Source organism: Haliotis cracherodii, unplaced genomic scaffold (genome assembly GCF_022045235.1).
Source record: "Haliotis cracherodii isolate W230 unplaced genomic scaffold, xgHalCrac1.p SCAF_17, whole genome shotgun sequence".
NCBI lineage: Eukaryota > Metazoa > Mollusca > Gastropoda > Lepetellida > Haliotidae > Haliotis > Haliotis cracherodii.
In genome coordinates, this window is record NW_027266272.1 from 898,741 (window position 1) to 918,527 (window position 19,787).

At 46.9% G+C, this 19,787-nt stretch overlaps 2 protein-coding genes across 2 annotated transcripts; both read right to left on the reverse strand.

The window, feature by feature from the left end:
• Positions 1-9,760: 9,760 nt before the first annotated feature.
• Positions 9,761-10,363, reverse strand: LOC139464212 (uncharacterized). The gene has a single exon (XM_071245735.1). It carries the CDS (start codon positions 10,361-10,363, stop codon positions 9,761-9,763), a length of 603 nt encoding a protein of 200 aa, XP_071101836.1.
• A 3,370-nt stretch (positions 10,364-13,733) lies between these two features.
• Positions 13,734-17,990, reverse strand: LOC139465093 (uncharacterized). Its single transcript, XM_071246786.1, has 2 exons — positions 15,080-17,990; positions 13,734-14,089 (listed from the first exon to the last, which is right to left on the reverse strand). Exons 1-2 carry the CDS (start codon positions 17,988-17,990, stop codon positions 13,734-13,736), a joined length of 3,267 nt encoding a protein of 1,088 aa, XP_071102887.1.
• Positions 17,991-19,787: the final 1,797 nt, after the last annotated feature.

A 19,787-nucleotide genomic window follows, 5' to 3' on the forward strand; every position in this document is an offset into this window, starting at 1 on the left:
TTTTCTAAATCACTAAGGCTTACTCCTACTATCTGGTGGGTTTTCTAAATCACTAAGGCTTACTCCTACTGGCTGGTGGGTTTTCTAAATCACTAAGGCTTACTCCTCCTACTGGCTGGTGGGTTTTCTAAATCACTAAGGCTTACTCCTCCTACTAGCTGGTGGGTTTTCTAAATCACTAAGGCTTACTCCTCCTAATGGCTGGTGGGTTTTCTAAATCACTAAGGCTTACTCCTACTGGCTGGTGGGTTTTCTAAATCACTAAGGCTTACTCCTCCTACTAGCTGGTGGGTTTTCTAAATCACTAAGGCTTACTCCTACTATCTGGTGGGTTTTCTAAATCACTAAGGCTTACTCCTACTGGCTGGTGGGTTTTCTAAATCACTAAGGCTTACTCCTCCTAATGGCTGGTGGGTTTTCTAAATCACTAAGGCTTACTCCTCCTACTAGCTGGTGGGTTTTCTAAATCACTAAGGCTTACTCCTCCTACAAGCTGGTGGGTTTTCTAAGTCACTAAGGCTTACTCCTCCTACTAGCTGGTGGGTTTTCTTAATCACTAAGGCTTACTCCTACTAGCTGGTGGGTTTTCTAAATCCTTAAGGCTTACTCCTCCTACTAGCTGGTGGGTTTTCTAAATCACTAAGGCTTACTCCTCCTAATGGCTGGTGGGTTTTCTAAATCACTAAGGCTTACTCCTCCTACTAGCTGGTGGGTTTTCTAAATCACTAAGGCTTACTCCTACTAGCTGGTGGGTTTTCTAAATCACTAAGGCTTACTCCTCCTACTAGCTGGTGGGTTTTCTAAATCACTAAAGCTTACTCCTCCTACTGGCTGGTGGGTTTTCTAAATCACTAAGGCTTACTCCTCCTACTAGCTGGTGGGTTTTCTAAATCACTAAGGCTTACTCCTCCTACTGGCTGGTGGGTTTTCTAAATCACTAAGGCTTACTCCTCCTACTAGCTGGTGGGTTTTCTAAGTCACTAAGGCTTACTCCTACTGGCTGGTGGGTTTTCTAAATCACTAAGGCTTACTCCTACTGGCTGGTGGGTTTTCTAAATCACTAAGGCTTACTCCTACTGGCTGGTGGGTTTTCTAAATCACTAAGGCTTACTCCTACTGGCTGGTGGGTTTTCTAAATCACTAAGGCTTACTCCTCCTACTGGCTGGTGGGTTTTCTAAATCACTAAGGCTTACTCCTCCTACTAGCTGGTGGGTTTTCTAAATCACTAAGGCTTACTCCTCCTACTGGCTGGTGGGTTTTCTAAATCACTAAGGCTTACTCCTCCTACTAGCTGGTGGGTTTTCTAAGTCACTAAGGCTTACTCCTCCTACTGGCTGGTGGGTTTTCTAAATCACTAAGGCTTACTCCTACTGGCTGGTGGGTTTTCTAAATCACTAAGGCTTACTCCTACTGGCTGGTGGGTTTTCTAAATCACTAAGGCTTACTCCTACTGGCTGGTGGGTTTTCTAAATCACTAAGGCTTACTCCTCCTACTAGCTGGTGGGTTTTCTAAATCACTAAGGCTTACTCCTCCTACTGGCTGGTGGGTTTTCTAAGTCACTAAGGCTTACTCCTCCTACTGGCTGGTGGGTTTTCTAAATCACTAAGGCTTACTCCTCCTACTGGCTGGTGGGTTTTCTAAATCACTAAGGCTTACTCCTACTATCTGGTGGGTTTTCTAAATCACTAAGGCTTACTCCTCCTACTAGCTGGTGGGTTTTCTAAATCACTAAGGCTTACTCCTCCTACTAGCTGGTGGGTTTTCTAAGTCACTAAGGCTTTCTCCTCCTTCTAGCTGGTGGGTTTTTCAAGGGAGGTCACTTTACAATAGAAGCTGACGTTGGACTGTCGGCCAACAGAACACTTGACATTTTATGAATGTTTTATTCTACGAGCGCTTCAACGAGTTGCCACTAACACTCATCAGTATACTTACAATAAATACTGCCACATAACACTTAAAACACAAAATAATCAAATGATTTTTATGCAGTATGATGTAGACAGTACCCGTAAACGAGTTATTGGGGTATAGTGTATACCCTGCACCCCATTGCTAGTCGTAAACGTTGACCGAATTGGGTAATCCAGTTGCTGTGGGTGGAAGGCAGAGGCTGGTGTTTGAAGGCATTGGAGCCAGGGAGAGTATTCCTTCTGCCCAACACATGTTTAGATCCATACTTCACCAGATGGGGGTAGTAATGGGTCGGTTCTTTCGTCCTGTCGAATTTGATCATAATCTTATATTTAACATCGTAATTATGAAACATTATCAGTTTTTTATTTTGTCATAAATTTGATCTCGATTCATATGCCTGGCGTCAAATATTGCCATTCTACACCATTTTACCAAAATGCTGTAAAGTAAGCATCAAGCCCTGTGCTTATGATATATTGACACGAATGTGTGTATAGAGGCGTGGGGACAAGTGTAAAACAATGGAGCGCTCAAACAATAGATGACGATTATTTATAGGCCGCCGTCATATTGCTGCAATATCGCTTTGTGCATTAAACAACAACCAACGAAACAAACTAACAAAATCAATGTGAACAGTTAACCTGTCAATGTTTCACATCTTCGTCCATGAACCAGTAATCCATTTGTTGTTGAAGGATTTAGAAAAATTGTATAAGAGGAAGAAATAGTCTCTTATTACAATCATTGATTACAATCAGACTACATATTCGCCATATTACGGCAACATAGACGGATGAACCACGGCGTGGGCGGTATCAGTATGTTCTTGTTTAGCTTTAAAGACTTTTGTATCGCTATAGATAATTAATCAATTTATCTTTGAAAATATTGATTGTTTCATTGAACTTGAAATGTACAGATGTATAAAGTTTGAAAATAAATTTGAGAATTGTTTGATTATGGTTACACTGACAGCCTATCGTATTGCATTGTGTAAATAACGTTCAATCATGAACTATTAATTGAAGAAGGGAGAAAGATGGTTAGTCCGTTTAGTTACGAATGAAAGATTATGTCCTTTGTATCGTTCCAATAATTGAGTCAATGTTTCGAACAGTACATATGTTATCAATTGTTTGGCCCAATATTTGTTTACAGCTCGAAAAAAATCGTGTCAACTTATTCGTCAATATATGATGCTTATTTGATTGTATGGCATATCGTTCGAGGATACTGTCACATGCACTGTATCATGACCCCTTGACGGAAATGAACTCTTCTCTCATCCACAATGGAACCAACGACAACCTTAGAGCCTGTGAGTGACCTCTACATGTGGAGGAGGGTTGTCAACGACTTGGGAACTTGATCTTTCATGCAAAAAATGAATACCATTAGTTTGGTTTTTGAAAAAGCCATTTTCAATTGTTCATTTTCCAAATTTGTTGAGACTGTGTCTCGATGGTACGCATATTGTTACCACGACATAAAATATTAAAATCATCCACAAGAAGGGACCCAACAATGAAAGACTATCAATCTTTATACAACAACACAGTGACCGATAAAATAACTGCCTTGTGGGACACCCTGCTCCTGATTATAATGGTCAGACAGGGTGGAACCCACACGAACCTGACATTGTCTGTCTGTTAAAAATTGGGATATCAACTGAGGCAAACTGGCTCTTAACAACAAATCACGTAGAATGTTTAAAATACCATGCTTCCAAGTGGTATTATAATTTTTTTATGATTTTTCTTTATCGAAAAAGATTGATACTGCAGGTTATTCATTTACAATGACATATTTAACAAAAGATTCCCAACGTACCAGATGGTAAGGGGGACTTCTATTTTGATGTAAACCACTCTGAATGTTACTGATGAGATTGCACGTACCACACCAGTCGATTATTTACCCTTCGTTCCATGATTTTGCAAACACGGCATGTTAGTGATATTGGTCGATGACGAGAGACATCCGTATGGTCCCTACCTGGTTTAAGTATAGGAACAACTATGGTATTACGCCACGAAGGAGGTATGTTCCTGGATGTCCAGATCTGATCAAATACATCTACACGTGTCGGGCAAATTCTTCAAGGGCTTAAGTGAATATTATCAGCTCTCCTTGCAGTATCGTGATCTTGACCTAGTGAAGTATTTAGCTCGTGGAGCGAAAACACTTCATTATAATCTTCTCAATTATGAGAAGTAAAATCAACCCTCTTCCTTTCCTGTTGTTTCTGATACTTCTGAAAGTGAGGAATATAGTTGGAAGAGGAAGAGTGAATGGCAAACGTTTTGCCCTTTTCATTTCCAATGTCTGATTGATCTATTACGAGCTGATCACCTTCTCTGAGATGGTGAACAGTCGATTTTGATACTTTGCCATTAATTTTTGCAATCATGTTCCACACCTTCGGTATTAATTTTAGAGACATCATTCCCAAAAGGTGTCTTGGCACGTGTCATTTTAACATGATTAAAATTATGTACAGTTGGATGTCTTCAACATATTTCTCTGCTTTATTGGCTGCACTTTGTTGCCTGTTTGTACTCATTATCAAACTATGCTTTTCTAATGTGTGGATTTTCGAATCATCATTTGTGTTGGCATTTCTCACAACAGGGATGGTGGAGGCGGCGATTTTGATTTTGATTTTTTTTTTGTACATTTAGTATCTACTAGTATATTGTAGTCATATTCTCCACTTTGATGACATTTCTTGCGATTGTTACATGAATGTGCACAAACTGTTGGCATTTGTAACATCGAAGTGGGTTTGGAATGTATTGATCCAACTGGTGTTAAAATGTCCTGCCTTTACATATTTTGGGCGAGTTGGCTTTAAAAATGTCATGAGAAAAGTATTTGAGTTGAGTTTTTTGTATGTGAAACGGTTCACGTATGTACCTCCCTGATGTTTCAGTTCGTCAGCTATTTCAATTTCTGTAATATCAGAGAGACAATGTTCCCTATTTCTGATAATACCTTTGCTGGAATTTAGAGTTTTGTCAGAGAAATCAGAGTAGAAACTAAATGTTAAGCCGCGTTGATGATCGTTTTGATTTTTACATTCAACATTCAGATCTAATCCTTTTGACATCATGGATCTCCAGTAATGCCATCAAGTGCCTTAGAAATGGCAAATGAGTTGAGTTCTAACGATGTACCATCAATGGCGGAAACCACTAAAATCTAGACCAGTAGTAGAAGAATTCTTTAAACTGGTATTCTCCTCATCTGAGGAATCCTCCAATGAACGTTTTGTTTTGCCACGGGTTGTGCCATGGTAACTGTGTATTTAGTTCATCACGCCAGCTCACTACCAACCATGGAGTGCCATGATTACGATGCTTATAATTAAGGTCTCCTCCCATTAGTAAGACAGCCCAGTTGTGAGACACCTTAAAACAACAATGTCATACCTGGTTGCACATGTTAATCAGGTAATTAACCCCTATCATGAAAATGGACTTGTCTTATTATAGACAAAAGAAATGACTCAAGATGATTGATACCCTCTTTTACATTATTTCATTAAACATTTTAATTCATCCATCCCTTAAATCCGTTGTTTTAAAATATTCGCCACTAAGAGTTCAGTTAAAGTTAATTTCACAGTTCACATCACAGTTCACATCGAGGTTGTCACACTGACACAACCTTAATCCATCATCAGAAGTTTGCAAACAGCATCCAAGAACTGGAGTGGTGTCTTGACACCCTGGGATAGCTGATCCTTCAGTCTGGAAAGTCGATTGTCAATCTCCTTGTACACACGCTTTCTTGCTGGTGGAGCTGCACCTAGGTCTAACTGAGATAGCTTGGTCTTCTCAGATTTCTCAATCTTCTGGATGATCTCGATGAACCTGTAGAGATTAGGATGACGATGATTCAGTGATGCATTGAGGCGACTGTGGAAACCCTCCAGGTTGTTGTTGGTACTTGGACCGAATGTCTGGTGATGGTTCCACAGTGAAAGAGGGAATCTGGCTTCATAATCCACCCAGTTTGTGACTATGTAGTCGTTGAATTCGTCAGCATTCGGTACATCGGGAGACTGGTTCATGGAGTCAATCCATGCATCCTGAACCTGTTGAAGAGGCAGCAGAGGCAAGGCAGCAGCTCGTCGGATCCACTGTTCCACAAGGGGGTTATCTCTGTATCCAACAGCAAGACCAAGCTCCAAGCCAAATCGCCTGGGTAAAGTGGAAGAAACACCCCTTGATGTCTGAACCTTAGAAACTCTGCCCGGAGGGCTCTAATGGTTCTTCTCTTGCTCTCTTCCTTAAGCTGCCAAGGAACTGGATTCTGCTGGTGTCTTCTGGTGGGTGGTTGTGTACAGTGAAATTTCTGACAAAATTTCCAACTGTTGTACATTTGCCAATGCAGGTCTTAACGGTACATCGCCAGTGAGTATCAGTTTGTCTTACTTTGTTCTTGTAGTGGAGATATCCCTGAAAGGGGACCTGGAGAGTACCTCTTTGACTGGTAATGAACTCAACCTGCTGCAGACCTGCCATGATAAACTCATTTATTTCCTGAGAATATTCAAACAGAATTACTGGCCTACTCATATTAATTAATCTGCTAATCATGGGCTGTGACCATTGTTAAGTGGGTAGACTGGCTGTGTTTGATTAATTAATCCCACCTACTCCACTGTCTTACAATGGGTGTCTCACTAATGGGATGTCTTACTAATGGGATGTAACCATAATTAATACCAGTGCGTCACCAACTGGCGTCACCAAGGATACTGAGATACTCATGCAGACAAATTAATTGAAAATTAATTAATCAACCAGATTGGCCTATGAGCAACCGCCTTCCGAGCATACGACTCTAGGCAAATGAAACACTTATTTGTTTTTGTGAACAGGTGAAATTGAATAAAGTAACTTGAACAATTTCCCCCCAAAATAGAATTAGAGATCAGGGGAGCGAGCCGGCCATGGGATGACATTCACTTTGTTTTGTTGAAGAGATTCTTGAACAAGTCGAGCAATATGAGGCCGGTGTCCCGGTATAAACTCTCCCCCGTACAAATTCTCCCCCCGGAGATTTTATACCGGTACAGATTCTCCCCCGGAGAATCTGTTCTGAAATAAAATCTCCCCCGGGCGGATATGTTTCGCGCCCCCCTCAGTATAAAGTCTCCCCCCTGTTTGTTGCAATGTCTTTCAGTACTATACCGGTCGTTGTCATGTTGAAAGGTTATGCCTGGGCCATGACGACGCAAAAACAGTAGAACAACAGGGCCGATGATCTCGTCGCGGTAGCGCTACCCATTGAGATTTCCCTCTACCACTATCATACGGGTCCTCTGTCTTGCTGTAATCCCACCCCATACCATAACGGTATTGCCTTGAAACCGATCTTCTCCCATGACACAATCATTGACGTAACATTCACCTCGACGTCGGTACACTCGAATCCGTCCATCGCTGTGGCTGAGGTGAAAACGAGACTCGTCAGTGAATAGAACTGCATTGCCGTCCAGCGTAGACGCTGTCTGCACCACTGTAGACGTGCTTGGCGGTGTTTTCCTGTCAGAATGGGACCTCTGGCGGGTCTTCTGGCGACAATCCCTGCACATCTGAGGCGACGACGTACGGTTTGTGAAGATATTCGTCGAAGGCCAGGGATGCTTCTTGCAGTCGCTGTTGCTGGCTGGAATCGATTTAGTAGGTGCGTTGTTCGAATCCAGTTGTCTTGTCTATTATTGGTTACGCGTGGCCTGTCACTCCGAGGATGGTCTCTGACTTCATTCGTCTGTTGCCAACGTTGCAATAAACACCTAATGGTGTTTCTGTGGACGTTAAATCGTCTTGCAACATCACGTTGACTCGATCCTGCTCCAAACATACCAATGGCTCGCAGACGCTCATTTTCGGACAGGCGTGACATTGATGTTGGCGTAATATTGAATAATTGCGTAATACCCTATGACGTAAATTGTGAAATTGTGTTGCAAGATACACCAGCGAAACAGCCATGTGGCGTCAGCCTGGCAACAGGGTGCGCTGGGGTCACCGAGTGTGCATAAGCTCCTCTCAATAATCTATCATCTCTACATGCAATGTCGTTGAATAAGCCCAGGGATGGTGAGCTTTTTCGTATTTGTTCGTGAAATTTGTTTCCGCAGAACATGAGCACGCGCGTTGGTATTACACATCATGTACAACAACTGTATGTTAATTAAACGGGTGATCTCTTCACGGGGAAGTAACAAATTTGTAAGTGACACCGATTCCCGCAGTCAATAAGCACCCGCTTTGGTATTCAACATTCTGTTATACCAGCTTAATGTTATTAAACAGTGGTATCTTCAACGGGCGAGCAATAGATGTTTAGTATTATTTCTGGGACTGTATTGCAGGTGTGTCTCGTGTTATATGCGAGACAGTGGCATTGGCTCGGGTCTGGTCTGTTCCCGAAGTCCAATATCCCACCCTTTAATATATCACTGTATTGGTGCCAAAAAAGGTGTCTATCCTTATTATAATTCTCCATTTTATTTTCCACTTGCAGGATATTAAATGACGTTTATAACACTGCTTTGACTATTTTAAATGACGTCATATCTTCTGTTATGCGTGCCAGACGTTTTTTGTTTTTTTGGTTTGTTTTGTTTGTTGTCTAACACCGCAGACGTTTTGTATTAAGTTGAGACAACGAAGCACATTTTCCTGTATTTCGGTTAGGTTGATATAAGATTTTGGCATGACGATGGTGTTTGAGTCTTCTTCCAAGGTTTCTGTATGACGGGCAGAACGTTCATTAAGACGTGATGGGATTGTGTTAATGTAGCAGATTGACATCTCATAGGCTGACACATAGATGTAGCAGTCACATACAACTATAACGTGGACTGATACTGAGACATATGGAATTTAACGCGGCAAAAATTAATGATGATGAGTATATTATAAGCTCCAAAATGCCTATACATACATATATATATATGTGCTGAAACACATACAAACATTAATTGATCGAACGAAGGCACCCTTTTTAACTGTCTTTTATTGAGGTATTGATAGGCAACCCCATATTTTACACAAATCATGAATTCCCAACTAAGCAAACAAACACAATTATTATTGTACAGGTTAGCGAATAAATGACACCAGTTCAGCCCTTGCCTGATGGGTATACAAAGTATCACAAAAAAATGGTCAACAATAGTAGTTAAGTACTTCGGTATGGAACCACCTCAGGATTATGGAACCACTCAGGATTATGGAACCAAGATGGCGGCACATCCTCTGTGACGTCACTTCCGGTCACGTGACCTGCGCAGTGCATGATGGGACTCTGCGCGTGCGCCTCCAAGATGGCGTCGCTTCCGTTTCCGGTGGCGCGCGCCTCCAAGAGGGCGTCGCTTCCGTGTCCGGTGGCGCGCGCCTCCAAGAGGGCGTCGCTTCCGTGTCCGGAGGCGCGCGCCTCCAAGAGGGCGTCGCTTCCGTGTCCGGAGGCGCGCGCCTCCAAGAGGGTGGCGCTTCCGTGTCCGGTGGCGCGCGCCTCCAGGGGGTGGCGGTGGTGGAGGGAGGGAGGGTTGGTGGTGGTGAAGGGAGGGAGGAAGGAAAGGAGGAGGAGACGGGTTCATGGTGTGGGTGGGTGGGTGGGAGGGTCGTCAAAGCAAAGGAGGAAAGTTGTCTTTCGGGAGAGATGGGTGGCCCTGAAAAGGGCCGTTGGAAAACAAACTGGAAACTGGAAACTGGAAACGACAGGAAACGTCAGGAACACTGGAACACTGGAACACTGGAAAAACTGCAAACGATGGGACACTGGTAAAAAACAGTGGGGTAGCATGGCCCCATGCGTTAGTCACTTTGTTCAGATGATCTCTCTTCTTCATCCTCTACTTCCATCTCATCCTCGGACTGAAGGTGTCGTCGGCGCTTTGAAGCGTGCTTTCTTGAGAGGCTTCTGGTCCGTTTTCTTTTCTCTACAAGAGGTGTGATGTCCGCCCGGAGTTGTGCGAGGCATTCTTTTAGGTCGAGGACATCGACGTGCACGTCTTCGATGAGATGAACCACTTGTGTCACGGGTGTCACGGGTGCCACGGGTGTCACGGGTGTCGACGTGGACGGTGTTGCTGACGTTTTCTTTCGACTGGGTTCTGGGCAATCTGCAGCGAAATGACCCAGGGCTTGACAGTTGTAACAGTGGTCCAGGCGATGGGAAGTCTTCTTTCGACTGGGTTCTGGGCAATCTGCAGCGAAATGACCCATGGCTTCACAGTTGTAACAGGGACCCAGGTTCCGATTCTCCTGCTTCTCTTGACTGTTCATCTTCGGACAGACATAGTGACGGTGACCTTGAGTGCCACACTCGAGGCATGTCACTTCAGGGCAGTACAGGTAACTGTGACTGTCGGTCTGGCACTTCATACAACTGTATCGAGCTGGCATGATGGGTTTCATAGAATGCAGTGTGTGTGTGTGTGTGAGTGGCTTCGCTCTTGTTTTGTTTTTTATAGGAGAGGTACTGACATCCTGCTTCCTGATTGGTTCCCCAGGCCGCGCCCCCGATTGGTTCGTTTCGGGGCCTGGTCTGCACCTCGGTTTTCCAAAACGGACCGACCCCTGTGTTTCTTTTCCATAGGAAATGGATTTTACCATGGGAGAGAAAGCACAAGCCCGGTTCGACCATTCAGAGTCCCGCATGACCCGAGCACGGTCTCTGATTGGTCGACAACCCAGGCTTCGGATTGGTCCAATTTCGATCCGGTTTTTTTTATCGGGGTGTGCATTTCGATCCTGTTTTGTTTTTCTTCATCCTACAGACCACAGAACACCACTATGAGTTTTTAAAAAAAAATTTAATCCCCTCGCTCACATGAACCAACACCACAAAACAAAAAGTCACAGGATGAGGGGGGCCGTCCCTGTGACTTTTGTGAACACTGGGGGTATGAACGTCTGTACACTTTGAAAAAAGAAACGTTGTCACTTGGGGTGAACAAGACACTCGACTCTTCTCTTCCGTGCTTCTTGGGACACCAAACGTCTGTATTTTTCGTTCACTTCTCCATCAGGACAAAACACACACAAGTATTCGCAGGGCACTTTGGCGTGCTTCAGATGTTCTTTCCAGGGTTGGTCTGTGGCTTCCCATTGGCGGAGTGCCACACCGCAGCAATAACAGGTCACACAGTCACCTTGTCCTGGATAGAAATAGCCAGCCATGGCCATGTCATACGGGGTCTGGGTCATCTGTTGAGGCCACGTTTTAAAAGATCTCAGACGTTCTTGAAATGAATCATAGTGAGGATGAGAAGGATGACACAGGGTGTAAGAAGGAAAAGGTCCCTCCAGAATGTCACTGAGTCGCCACGTGTCGTCCCTAAAGAGGGAACGTTTTCTCGCTTCTTGTTCTCTCGCCTTTTCAGACACCCACTCGGAATCGGTGACGACATCTCGGGAGGATGACATGGCATTCATAGAACGTCTTTGCTCCATGATGACGGTGACTTCACTGAAAGAAGGTCTGAGGGTTCGCCTGCTTTTATGAAACTCTCCACCCTACTCCCTTCCACGGAAGGTCATGACCTTAGCTTCCACCTCCTCCACCTCATCACGTGACGTCATCCTGTGTTTGGGTTGACGGACACACGGCATGATTCGTGACACGATCCATGACATGACATGGTACACGGGGAGGGGGTGTGGGGATCGATGCGTACTGGAATGACCGACACCAGGCAGCTGATCTTTCAAGCATGGCCTTTCTCTTTTATCTATTTTTTATTTTAATTTTACACTTGGGTGTGCACTGACATGACAGATGCACAGACAGACAGACGGACAGACAACGTCAACGACATCTCAACTCAACCTCTACCCTCGGTTCGGCACTCTATTGGAGTTGAGATCAATCAAGACACAAAGAGTCAGTTCAATCAATCACTGTTTAATCATGAAAAAACCCAATCACAACCAGATACAATGGAAATACGAAAAGTCAATGGAGGAGGGAGTGCTTTGCATGTCCCTACAACAACCACAACAACAACAACAACAATAACGCGACAACGTTTTCCTCTTCCATCTTCAAGCCCATAAGAGGTGGTCCTCCCTCAACCCTGTGAGAGGTCCATCCGTTCAACACGTACAGTCTATGGTCTCCCTGAAACAGACATGACACATCACTTGATCACGGTTGCAGCTTACGTGTTGACAAGTTCTTCGAGTGAAGAGGAGGATCACCATAAGATGTGATCCTCAGCAGATGTGATAGGCATGTCATCATGTGTCATTATGCGGTCATAGGTCAACATACTACAAGTACAGTCTATGAGCTCCAGACCACAGGTATGACACATCACTTGCCCGCTGTTGCAACTGATGTATCTTAACATGTTGTTGTGTCGGCAAATATGACATCCGCGTTGTAGGGGAGTGAGTTGAGCTTCTCCATAAGGATCCAGGTCAATGTCGTTGTCATCAACATCATCATCATCATCTTCATCATCGTCGCAAACCAGGGGCGTACCTGAGGAGTAGACATGATCATCTTCCGGGGATGTTGGTGACCAAGAAGCCTCAAGCAGGGGGAGCGTGTCCAGATCCATGGAAGGGAGAGTGGCCAGCTTGAGCGCTTCATGATCCTCACGGTCACCCGTCGTCATCGTCACAGCAGGGGCATTCGGTGAATAGGTGGGCTCCCGAGGGGTTTGTTCCCACCACTGTTCTAGCACGCCCTGGGCTGAACTGACATCAGGGGTCCTGTCAATCATAGGACAGAGTCCATTTATCATAGGAATAGGTCATGAATATGAATCACATCAAGAATGACTGAGACAAAGAAGAGCAAGGGTACTTACAGCTGTTCTTGAGGAGAGATCTTCAGAGATAATTTCTTCCGTGATCGTCTTTTTGCAGGCGTTGCAGGTTTCAAAAAGGATGTCCCCATCGTTTCGATGTCTGTGGTCGCTGCAGCCGTTGTTGCTGTTGCTGCTGTGGTGGTGGTGGTGGTGGGTGTTGCTGCTGCTGCTGTGGGGATCACAACGACTGTGGGCTTGCTTGTCTTTTTCTTCTGGATCTTCTTTATCGTCTTCTTCGATGTGTCTTTCTCGGGTTCAGTCAGCTTCCTCATCTTTGAACGTATCTGTTCGCACATCAGGTTGTCGCCCTTCGCACGTAACTTGGCGTGCGCGTCGTCGGTCTTCATCTTTAAACACAGCAAGTCGTACACTTCACCCCACAGTTCAGCAGTCATGTCACCGTTCCCATCTCCACTGCTTCCTTGGCCACTCATGTCGCTTCGTGTCTTGTCATTCAATCGTTTCGACATGATGTTGTCCGGATGTTCTGTTCGTTGTTGTTTCTTTCCAAGTCTTCACGGAGGTGTGTCAACACTTGATGGTACTCTCTCCAAACACGTGTTTCTTCCAGATAAAACGCCAACAACCAACACAACGTGAGGAACATCAATCAGAGGGGGCGATGTGGTTGCTTGGTCCGTTCAGTGAAAAGTGATGACCGGAGAGCATCGGGCGTATTAAAAGCCACGGAGGTCCTGCTTTCTGATTGGTCCGTTCCGGTGTCTGGTCTGAGTCTCCATTTTTCCAAACTGGACCGACCCTTGTGTTTCTTTTCCATAGGGTTAGGCTTGTAGCGTGAGAGAGAAAGCACAACCTCGGTTCGACCAATCAGAGCCCACCATGGCTCGAGCACGGTCTCTGATTGGTCGACAACCCAGGCTTCGGATTGGTCCGATTTCGATCCGTTTTTTTTTTTTCTGTAAGGGGTTCATGTCGATTCAGTTTCGATCCCCTTGTCATGCAAAAAATTATAGAAAGTCGTCTCTGTACCCAAAGGGGAGCGTGTCTACAGGTAGGCCTGTGGTGTCGTCATAGACGACACGTCGCTTGTCGTACACGGTACGATAGTCTTTTCGGGTGGGACGGGTCACGAGTGCGTTTTCGTGCCGAGGTCCTTTTCGAATGATCTGATGAGGGTAATCCAAACTGATTTTCTCTTCCTCCTCTTTCCCAGACCGTTGTCCCAGTATCAGTCCTTTCATGGTGTCAAAGTTGAGATGGCGTTGGTTTCGGTAATTCAAAGTGAACCCTCGCACTTTGCAGGTCGTGCGCGTTCCATCGGATCTGGGGTTCATTAACTCATAGCCATAGTTTTTGGGACCTCCTGACACAAACGTCTTGATGGTGTTTCCGTCCAGTTCATCCGTAAACTCACCCAACGAATGACCCAGCTCTGGATTCGCGTCGTGGGGTCGATGAATGTAAATGACGCTGTCCGTGTCAAAGTACAAGACCCTGCGGCCCACCAGGGCAAGGGTCTCGTACAGCTTGAGACGTGCTTGGGCGGTGACCCAAGCAGCGATGGCGACATTGAAATGAGAATGAGGGGTTTGGAATTCTTTCTGCTGGGTATAGGTCACTTCCACCATGTGTTCGTTGACAACGGTCACATCCTCGATGGTATTGCGGTCATCCCTCCACAAGGCAAAGTACTGTGCAGGATCGTTCATATAGACGTTCTGACTGTAGTCTACCCGTTGCCCAAACTTGCCCCAGAGCGAATTCAGTTGCATCTTGGCAATCGTGCGGCGTCCTGGATTTTTTTCGATGCGGTCCTTGTCCAACCGAATGCCTTCTTTGTCGTAGATCTCCTGGATGTAAGCGTCGTGATCCGTACATCCTTCGGGGTATCCGCTGGCTTCGAGCTTCTCCTTGAAATGTCGATCGATGTAAGTGTCAAAGAGTCCCACTTGCTGGGTGTCGGGGTCATGCTGTGCAAAGGTGTCAAAATGCCAAACGTCGTAGATCTGAAGCACCCGGTAGTCATACTTCTTCACGGCTTCCTGGAGTTCTACGGTGGCGTACGTCCCCACCCATGACCTCTCTTCGTCCGTGTGCTCGCAGGGGGAGTCTGACCGGGTATCGGCACACGTACGGCACAAAGGACAGAGCAGTTTGCCGCCCGATCTGTAAGGCAGTAGCGGATGGTAGAGTCGTTTCGGGGGTAGGACACGGCATTGGATCAGGCCTTTCAGTTCAAACAACGTGTCCACAGGGGGTTGATGGAGAAGGGTCGGGTGTCCCGTGGGAAACGCTCCGGTCTTACAAATGTAGGGATAAAGGGAACAAATATCAATGTACTTGATGGTTTCACCTTCTTGGGCTTCGTAGCATAATCGCGTGGCATTGGTGCGTCCTCCATAGAAGGCGTCGCGAGGGTTGAGCGGCCCGGGGACGTGACGACAGTGGGGTCCCTGCAAGAAAGCACGTAGAGCGGAGTCCTCCCGTTGCATTTTCGTAAATTCGTGCTCCCACAGGGCGACGACCCGTTTCACCTCAGGGTGTTGACTCAAGAGACTCAAGCGGTAGTGGGTGTCGGTGTAACGGGCTCCCAACGACGTGCCCAGGACGGGATGCGGTTCTCCACGTCGGGTCTTGTGACAGGTGTTGCACCCATGCCAGAAACAGCCCAGGAATTCGTAGACGGTGCCTGTCGCTGGATCGTACCCATCCACGCTGTACCGATGTTGGCCCTCTCCACAGGTGAACTCTTTTTCACCGCCATTCCTGGCGTGCTGGAGGTGCAGATGGGGGTCCCTTTCCATCAGAGAGTGGAGCCAGTGCATACAGGCCTGGGAATAGTTTCTCTTGGGTTGGTAGCCTTGAGGTGGAAGAATGGCGATGGTATTGGGTTTCAGGTCGTGTTTTCGGAAGGATTTCATGGTGAACGCAGCAGCTGTCATCACTTCCACAAAGGGATCCATGCCCACCGAGTGGATGGCGTTCTGTCGGAAGTCGGCGCATCCCCGTCTCAAAATGTCCACATCGCTCTGGCAGTAAGCTAAAAGTTCTTCTTGTAAGTCGAACAAGGCTCCTTCTTGCACTTTTTGGGTATGCCACTGGAGGAAGGCTGAGCGTTCCGCGGGAGACATGCCATCGGGATCGTACGTGACGGCTGGTGGATAGGGACCTCTGTAGGTCTGGTTGACTCTCGTATTGAAAAAGTGTGGAAAGTACCCTTTCTTCATTTCTTTCAACCCAAAGCTCTTGGGAAAGGCTTTCAGGGGGTAAGGGATGAAATTTAAGCTGTCTTCGAAACACAGCCGTCCCAGGGTCATCTGCAAAATTTGTTGGCCATGTCGAATCTTGGTGGGGAGCGTCACCAGGAGGGGGGACAGGCCCTTCAGGATTAAGTGTAAATCATAGGATCGTGCATTGTGGGCCATCACATAAATGCGATCCTCCTTCGGGACTGTATGGCAGGAGGTGTTCTTGTTCTTTGGCTTCTTTGTTTTCTCCACTTCCATGACCTCTTCCACCTCCTCCACCTCTTCCGTCTCCTCCGCCTCCTGCTGGGGTGATGCATGCCGTTGACGTTTGGTAGCGTCCTTTCTTGAGGGGGTGCCATCCCGTTTTCTTTTTTTCCCCAGGGGGGCTGTTGTCCCCTTGCGTGTGCTGCCCTCCTCTTCCTCCGGGTTGGGCTTCTTCTTCTTGGGTATTTCAGACAACGTGGTCAACCACATACACACATCATGTCGCGTGGTGGGCCCTCGAAACACGATCTCACGGCTGGGACCATACCCTTCTTCTCTCCATGGGCAGTGTTCGCACAAGTTCTTGCTCACTTCACTGATGCATCGTCCACATCCTAGTTGCACCACGCACAAATTTGGAATGTGTTCCCCCGTGTCTTGCATGCATTCAAAATCGTAGAAGACGTATTGGACGTCGTCTTGTACGTGATGTTGTTCCTCTTCCCCCTCCTTCTCCGTTTCCTCTCCCCCCTCCCCCTCCTCCTCCTCCTCCCCCTCCACGTTTTCTTCACGGAGAGGCGTCATGTAACAGCGATGGTCTGGGGTCATGGGTTCTCGGCACACCAAGCAGGGATGTTCTTCGTCGAAGCACTCGTGGTGAACCATGGGGGTCTCCAAGACGCGGACCAGCTGAAAACAGTTCGGGCACCTGTGAATCGATTGACAGGCGCTGGGTTTTCCCTCTGACGGTGACTGGAGATGTCGGGTGTAACACGTTGGATTGGGGAACCAACCTTGACATGTCAAGCAAGGGATCCCGAGCTCTTCCTGGGGTCCGCAATAGCTAGAGTAGAAGCAGCGGTGACAGCGGTATTCCTTGGTGCAGGGATGGGTTTCGGGATGGTCGTAACGTTTGTCGCAGCGTTCGCAGTAATGGACAGACCCGTAAAAAGCGGACATGGAAGTGATGACATCGTAGTGCTGATCATGATGGTATAGATGCAGCACCGTGGCGTGAGGTGGAGCCTCATCACACTTGTACAACAGTCTCTGACCCACCTCTTGACTGTAGACTTTCAGTTGATAATGCAGGAGGGTCAAGGCCCGTCCCACGCGTGCGAGGTCGTCCAGCCCCCGACAGGGACCTTCAGGCAGGCCAAGGCGTCGAAACAAGGCCCGTGCCCGTAGGCCTTGAACGTCGACGCGATTCGTTCTCGTCAGTCTCACTAACTGGGCTTTCCATGCTGGGGTCAGAGGGTGAGGCTTGTGGGCATAATGCTGTGCCACCACCAGGGCCCGTGCCAAACAGGATTGATCTTCGTTCTTGATCCGTACGATGCACCTTTTGCGTGTTAAAAAAGCTTCGAGTCCAATCACGTTTTTCACCCGGGGAGCACCACTGCCCGATCCTAACCTGTCGGGATCTGCGACGTGTACTAAAGTCACATCCATGGTGGCATCGATGTTCAGGTCTTTGTTGGACTGTTGGACTTTTTCCACGGCCTGCAAAATATCCGGCCCATGGAGATCTTCAAAACGTCGAAAGGGAATCCGTATGGGGGTGTTCAAAGCGGGATGATCGATACCTAGACCAATACGATCTCCCTTCTGACCTGACATCTGTTCATAAAAGTCATCGATCACCCTGTCAAATAAAGCTGGCAGTTCCAGGGGGACGCGTTCCGGTGGTACGGTGTCCAAGTAGTCTGGGTTGAAAGTCAAACGATAGGTATGATTAGCAGTTCTTAACCGTCTGGAGCGGGTGGTATCTTTCCTCTCCAAACGATAGGGCGTACTTTGGTTGCTCGTCATGATAGCGATGTGTGTCTGATGAACGTCTGTACTCTAAGAGGGTCTGAACGTCTGATGGATGGACAACCCTTCCCCAAAACAGGATCGAAATCGGACCAATCCGAAGCCTGGATTGTCGACCAATCAGAAGACAGCCTCGACCAATCAGAACACAGCACCCGACCCGAGTTGTGCTTTCTCTCCCATGGTAAAATCCATTTCCTATGGAAAAGAAACACAGGGGTCGGGTCGTTTTGGAAAACCGAGGTGCAGGCCAGGCCCCGAAACGAACCAATCGGTGCGTTGCGTTTTGGACCAACCAGGAAGCAACCCATTTCGATCCGGTTCTTCCCCCATAAAACAAGAGTGGATTCGAATGGGTCAGTGTCACTTGTAAAATTGATGTGATAAAATCAAGAATGGCTGAAACAAAGAAGAGTGGTACGACGACGCGTGGCGAAGATGTGGGAATGGAGGGTACAGATACTCGTGGATGTTGGAGTAAGAGTCATGCCGAGGAGGCGGTGTCACTGCTCAGTCAAACACCATCGCACTATTATCTGCGCTTTGAAAGAAGGCTCGCTTCGTTTGAGACGTGGCCCACGCAAATGTATCAGACTGCTGAAGAGATGGCTCATGCGGGCTTTGTCTACACTCAGGGTGCCGATGGTGTGTGCTGTTTCCAATGTGGTGTGCGGCTGAGACAATGGGCACCCCACGACAATCCTTGGGCGGCACATCACAAGTGGTCCCCAGACTGCGATTACCTCAAGCTAACCGGGCTGGTGAAACACCAGAAGCAACTACAACTACACTATCTCTGCGAAGAGAAACAGAGGTACACGAATGACGTAGCAGAGCCGGTTGCCTAGGAGGACGACGTTTCCCGTGTCCTGCGTTCCCGTTCAAGTTCCCGTTCAAGTTCCTGTTCATACGGCCCTTTTCAGGGCCACCCATCTCACCCAAAAGACAACTTTCTACCTTTGCTTTGCCAACCCCAACCCCAATTTGAAAACACACACACACACACACACACAGGGCACGACGTTTGCATGGCAACACACAAAGTACATGACGTTCACATCGTGACACGAAGTCCATGACGTGTACAAACTTAACGTCACGTAGGTGTATCGATCTTTCTCTATTCATCTCAATACGACACTACTCAATACACACACACACACACACAGGACACCACGTTTTGCCTGACATTCCGATTGGCATGGGAGTGACACACACGTACATCATGTAGGCATTCCCACGTTCATGTCTACCTATGAAGGTCCACCTTCCTTTAGCATTCAGACGACCGTCTACCTCAAAAAAATACCAAGGCTACCCAAGAAGAAAAAAAACCGGATCGAAATCGGACCAATCCGAAGCCTGGGTTATCGACCAATCAGAAGCGGCGCTCGGGCCATGGCGGGCTCTGATTGGCCGAACCGGGGTTGTGCTTTCTCTCCCATGGTAAAATCCATTTCCTATGGAAAAGAAACACAGGGGTCGGTCCGTTTTGGAAAACCGAGGTGCTGACCAGGCCCCGGAACGAACCAATCGGAGCTGCGGCCTGGCGAACCAACCAGGAGGGAGGATGTCAGTACCTCTCCTATAAAACAACAGTGGATTCGAGTGGGTCAGTGTCACTTGTAAAATTGATTTAAAAAGAAAGCATCATCATGAGCAACAGCAACAACAGCAGCAACAACATCAAGTCTGAAAACTGGGATTTAGAAATCGCCACAGTGAAACAACCTTTGCCCCTGTGGAAAGAAGCATCACCACCACCACCATGGTCTCCAGCATGGCAATGCAACA

Coding starts and splice junctions, on each gene's coding strand:
- LOC139464212 (XM_071245735.1), bottom strand. CDS start 10,363: ATGAAACCCATCATGCCAGCTCGATACAGTTGTATGAAGTGCCAGACC.
- LOC139465093 (XM_071246786.1), bottom strand. CDS start 17,990: ATGACGAGCAACCAAAGTACGCCCTATCGTTTGGAGAGGAAAGATACC. Junction 14,090..15,079: donor ATGCTACGAAGCCCAAGAAG/GTGAAACCATCA, acceptor CGTTTGTGTCAG/GAGGTCCCAAAAACTATGGC.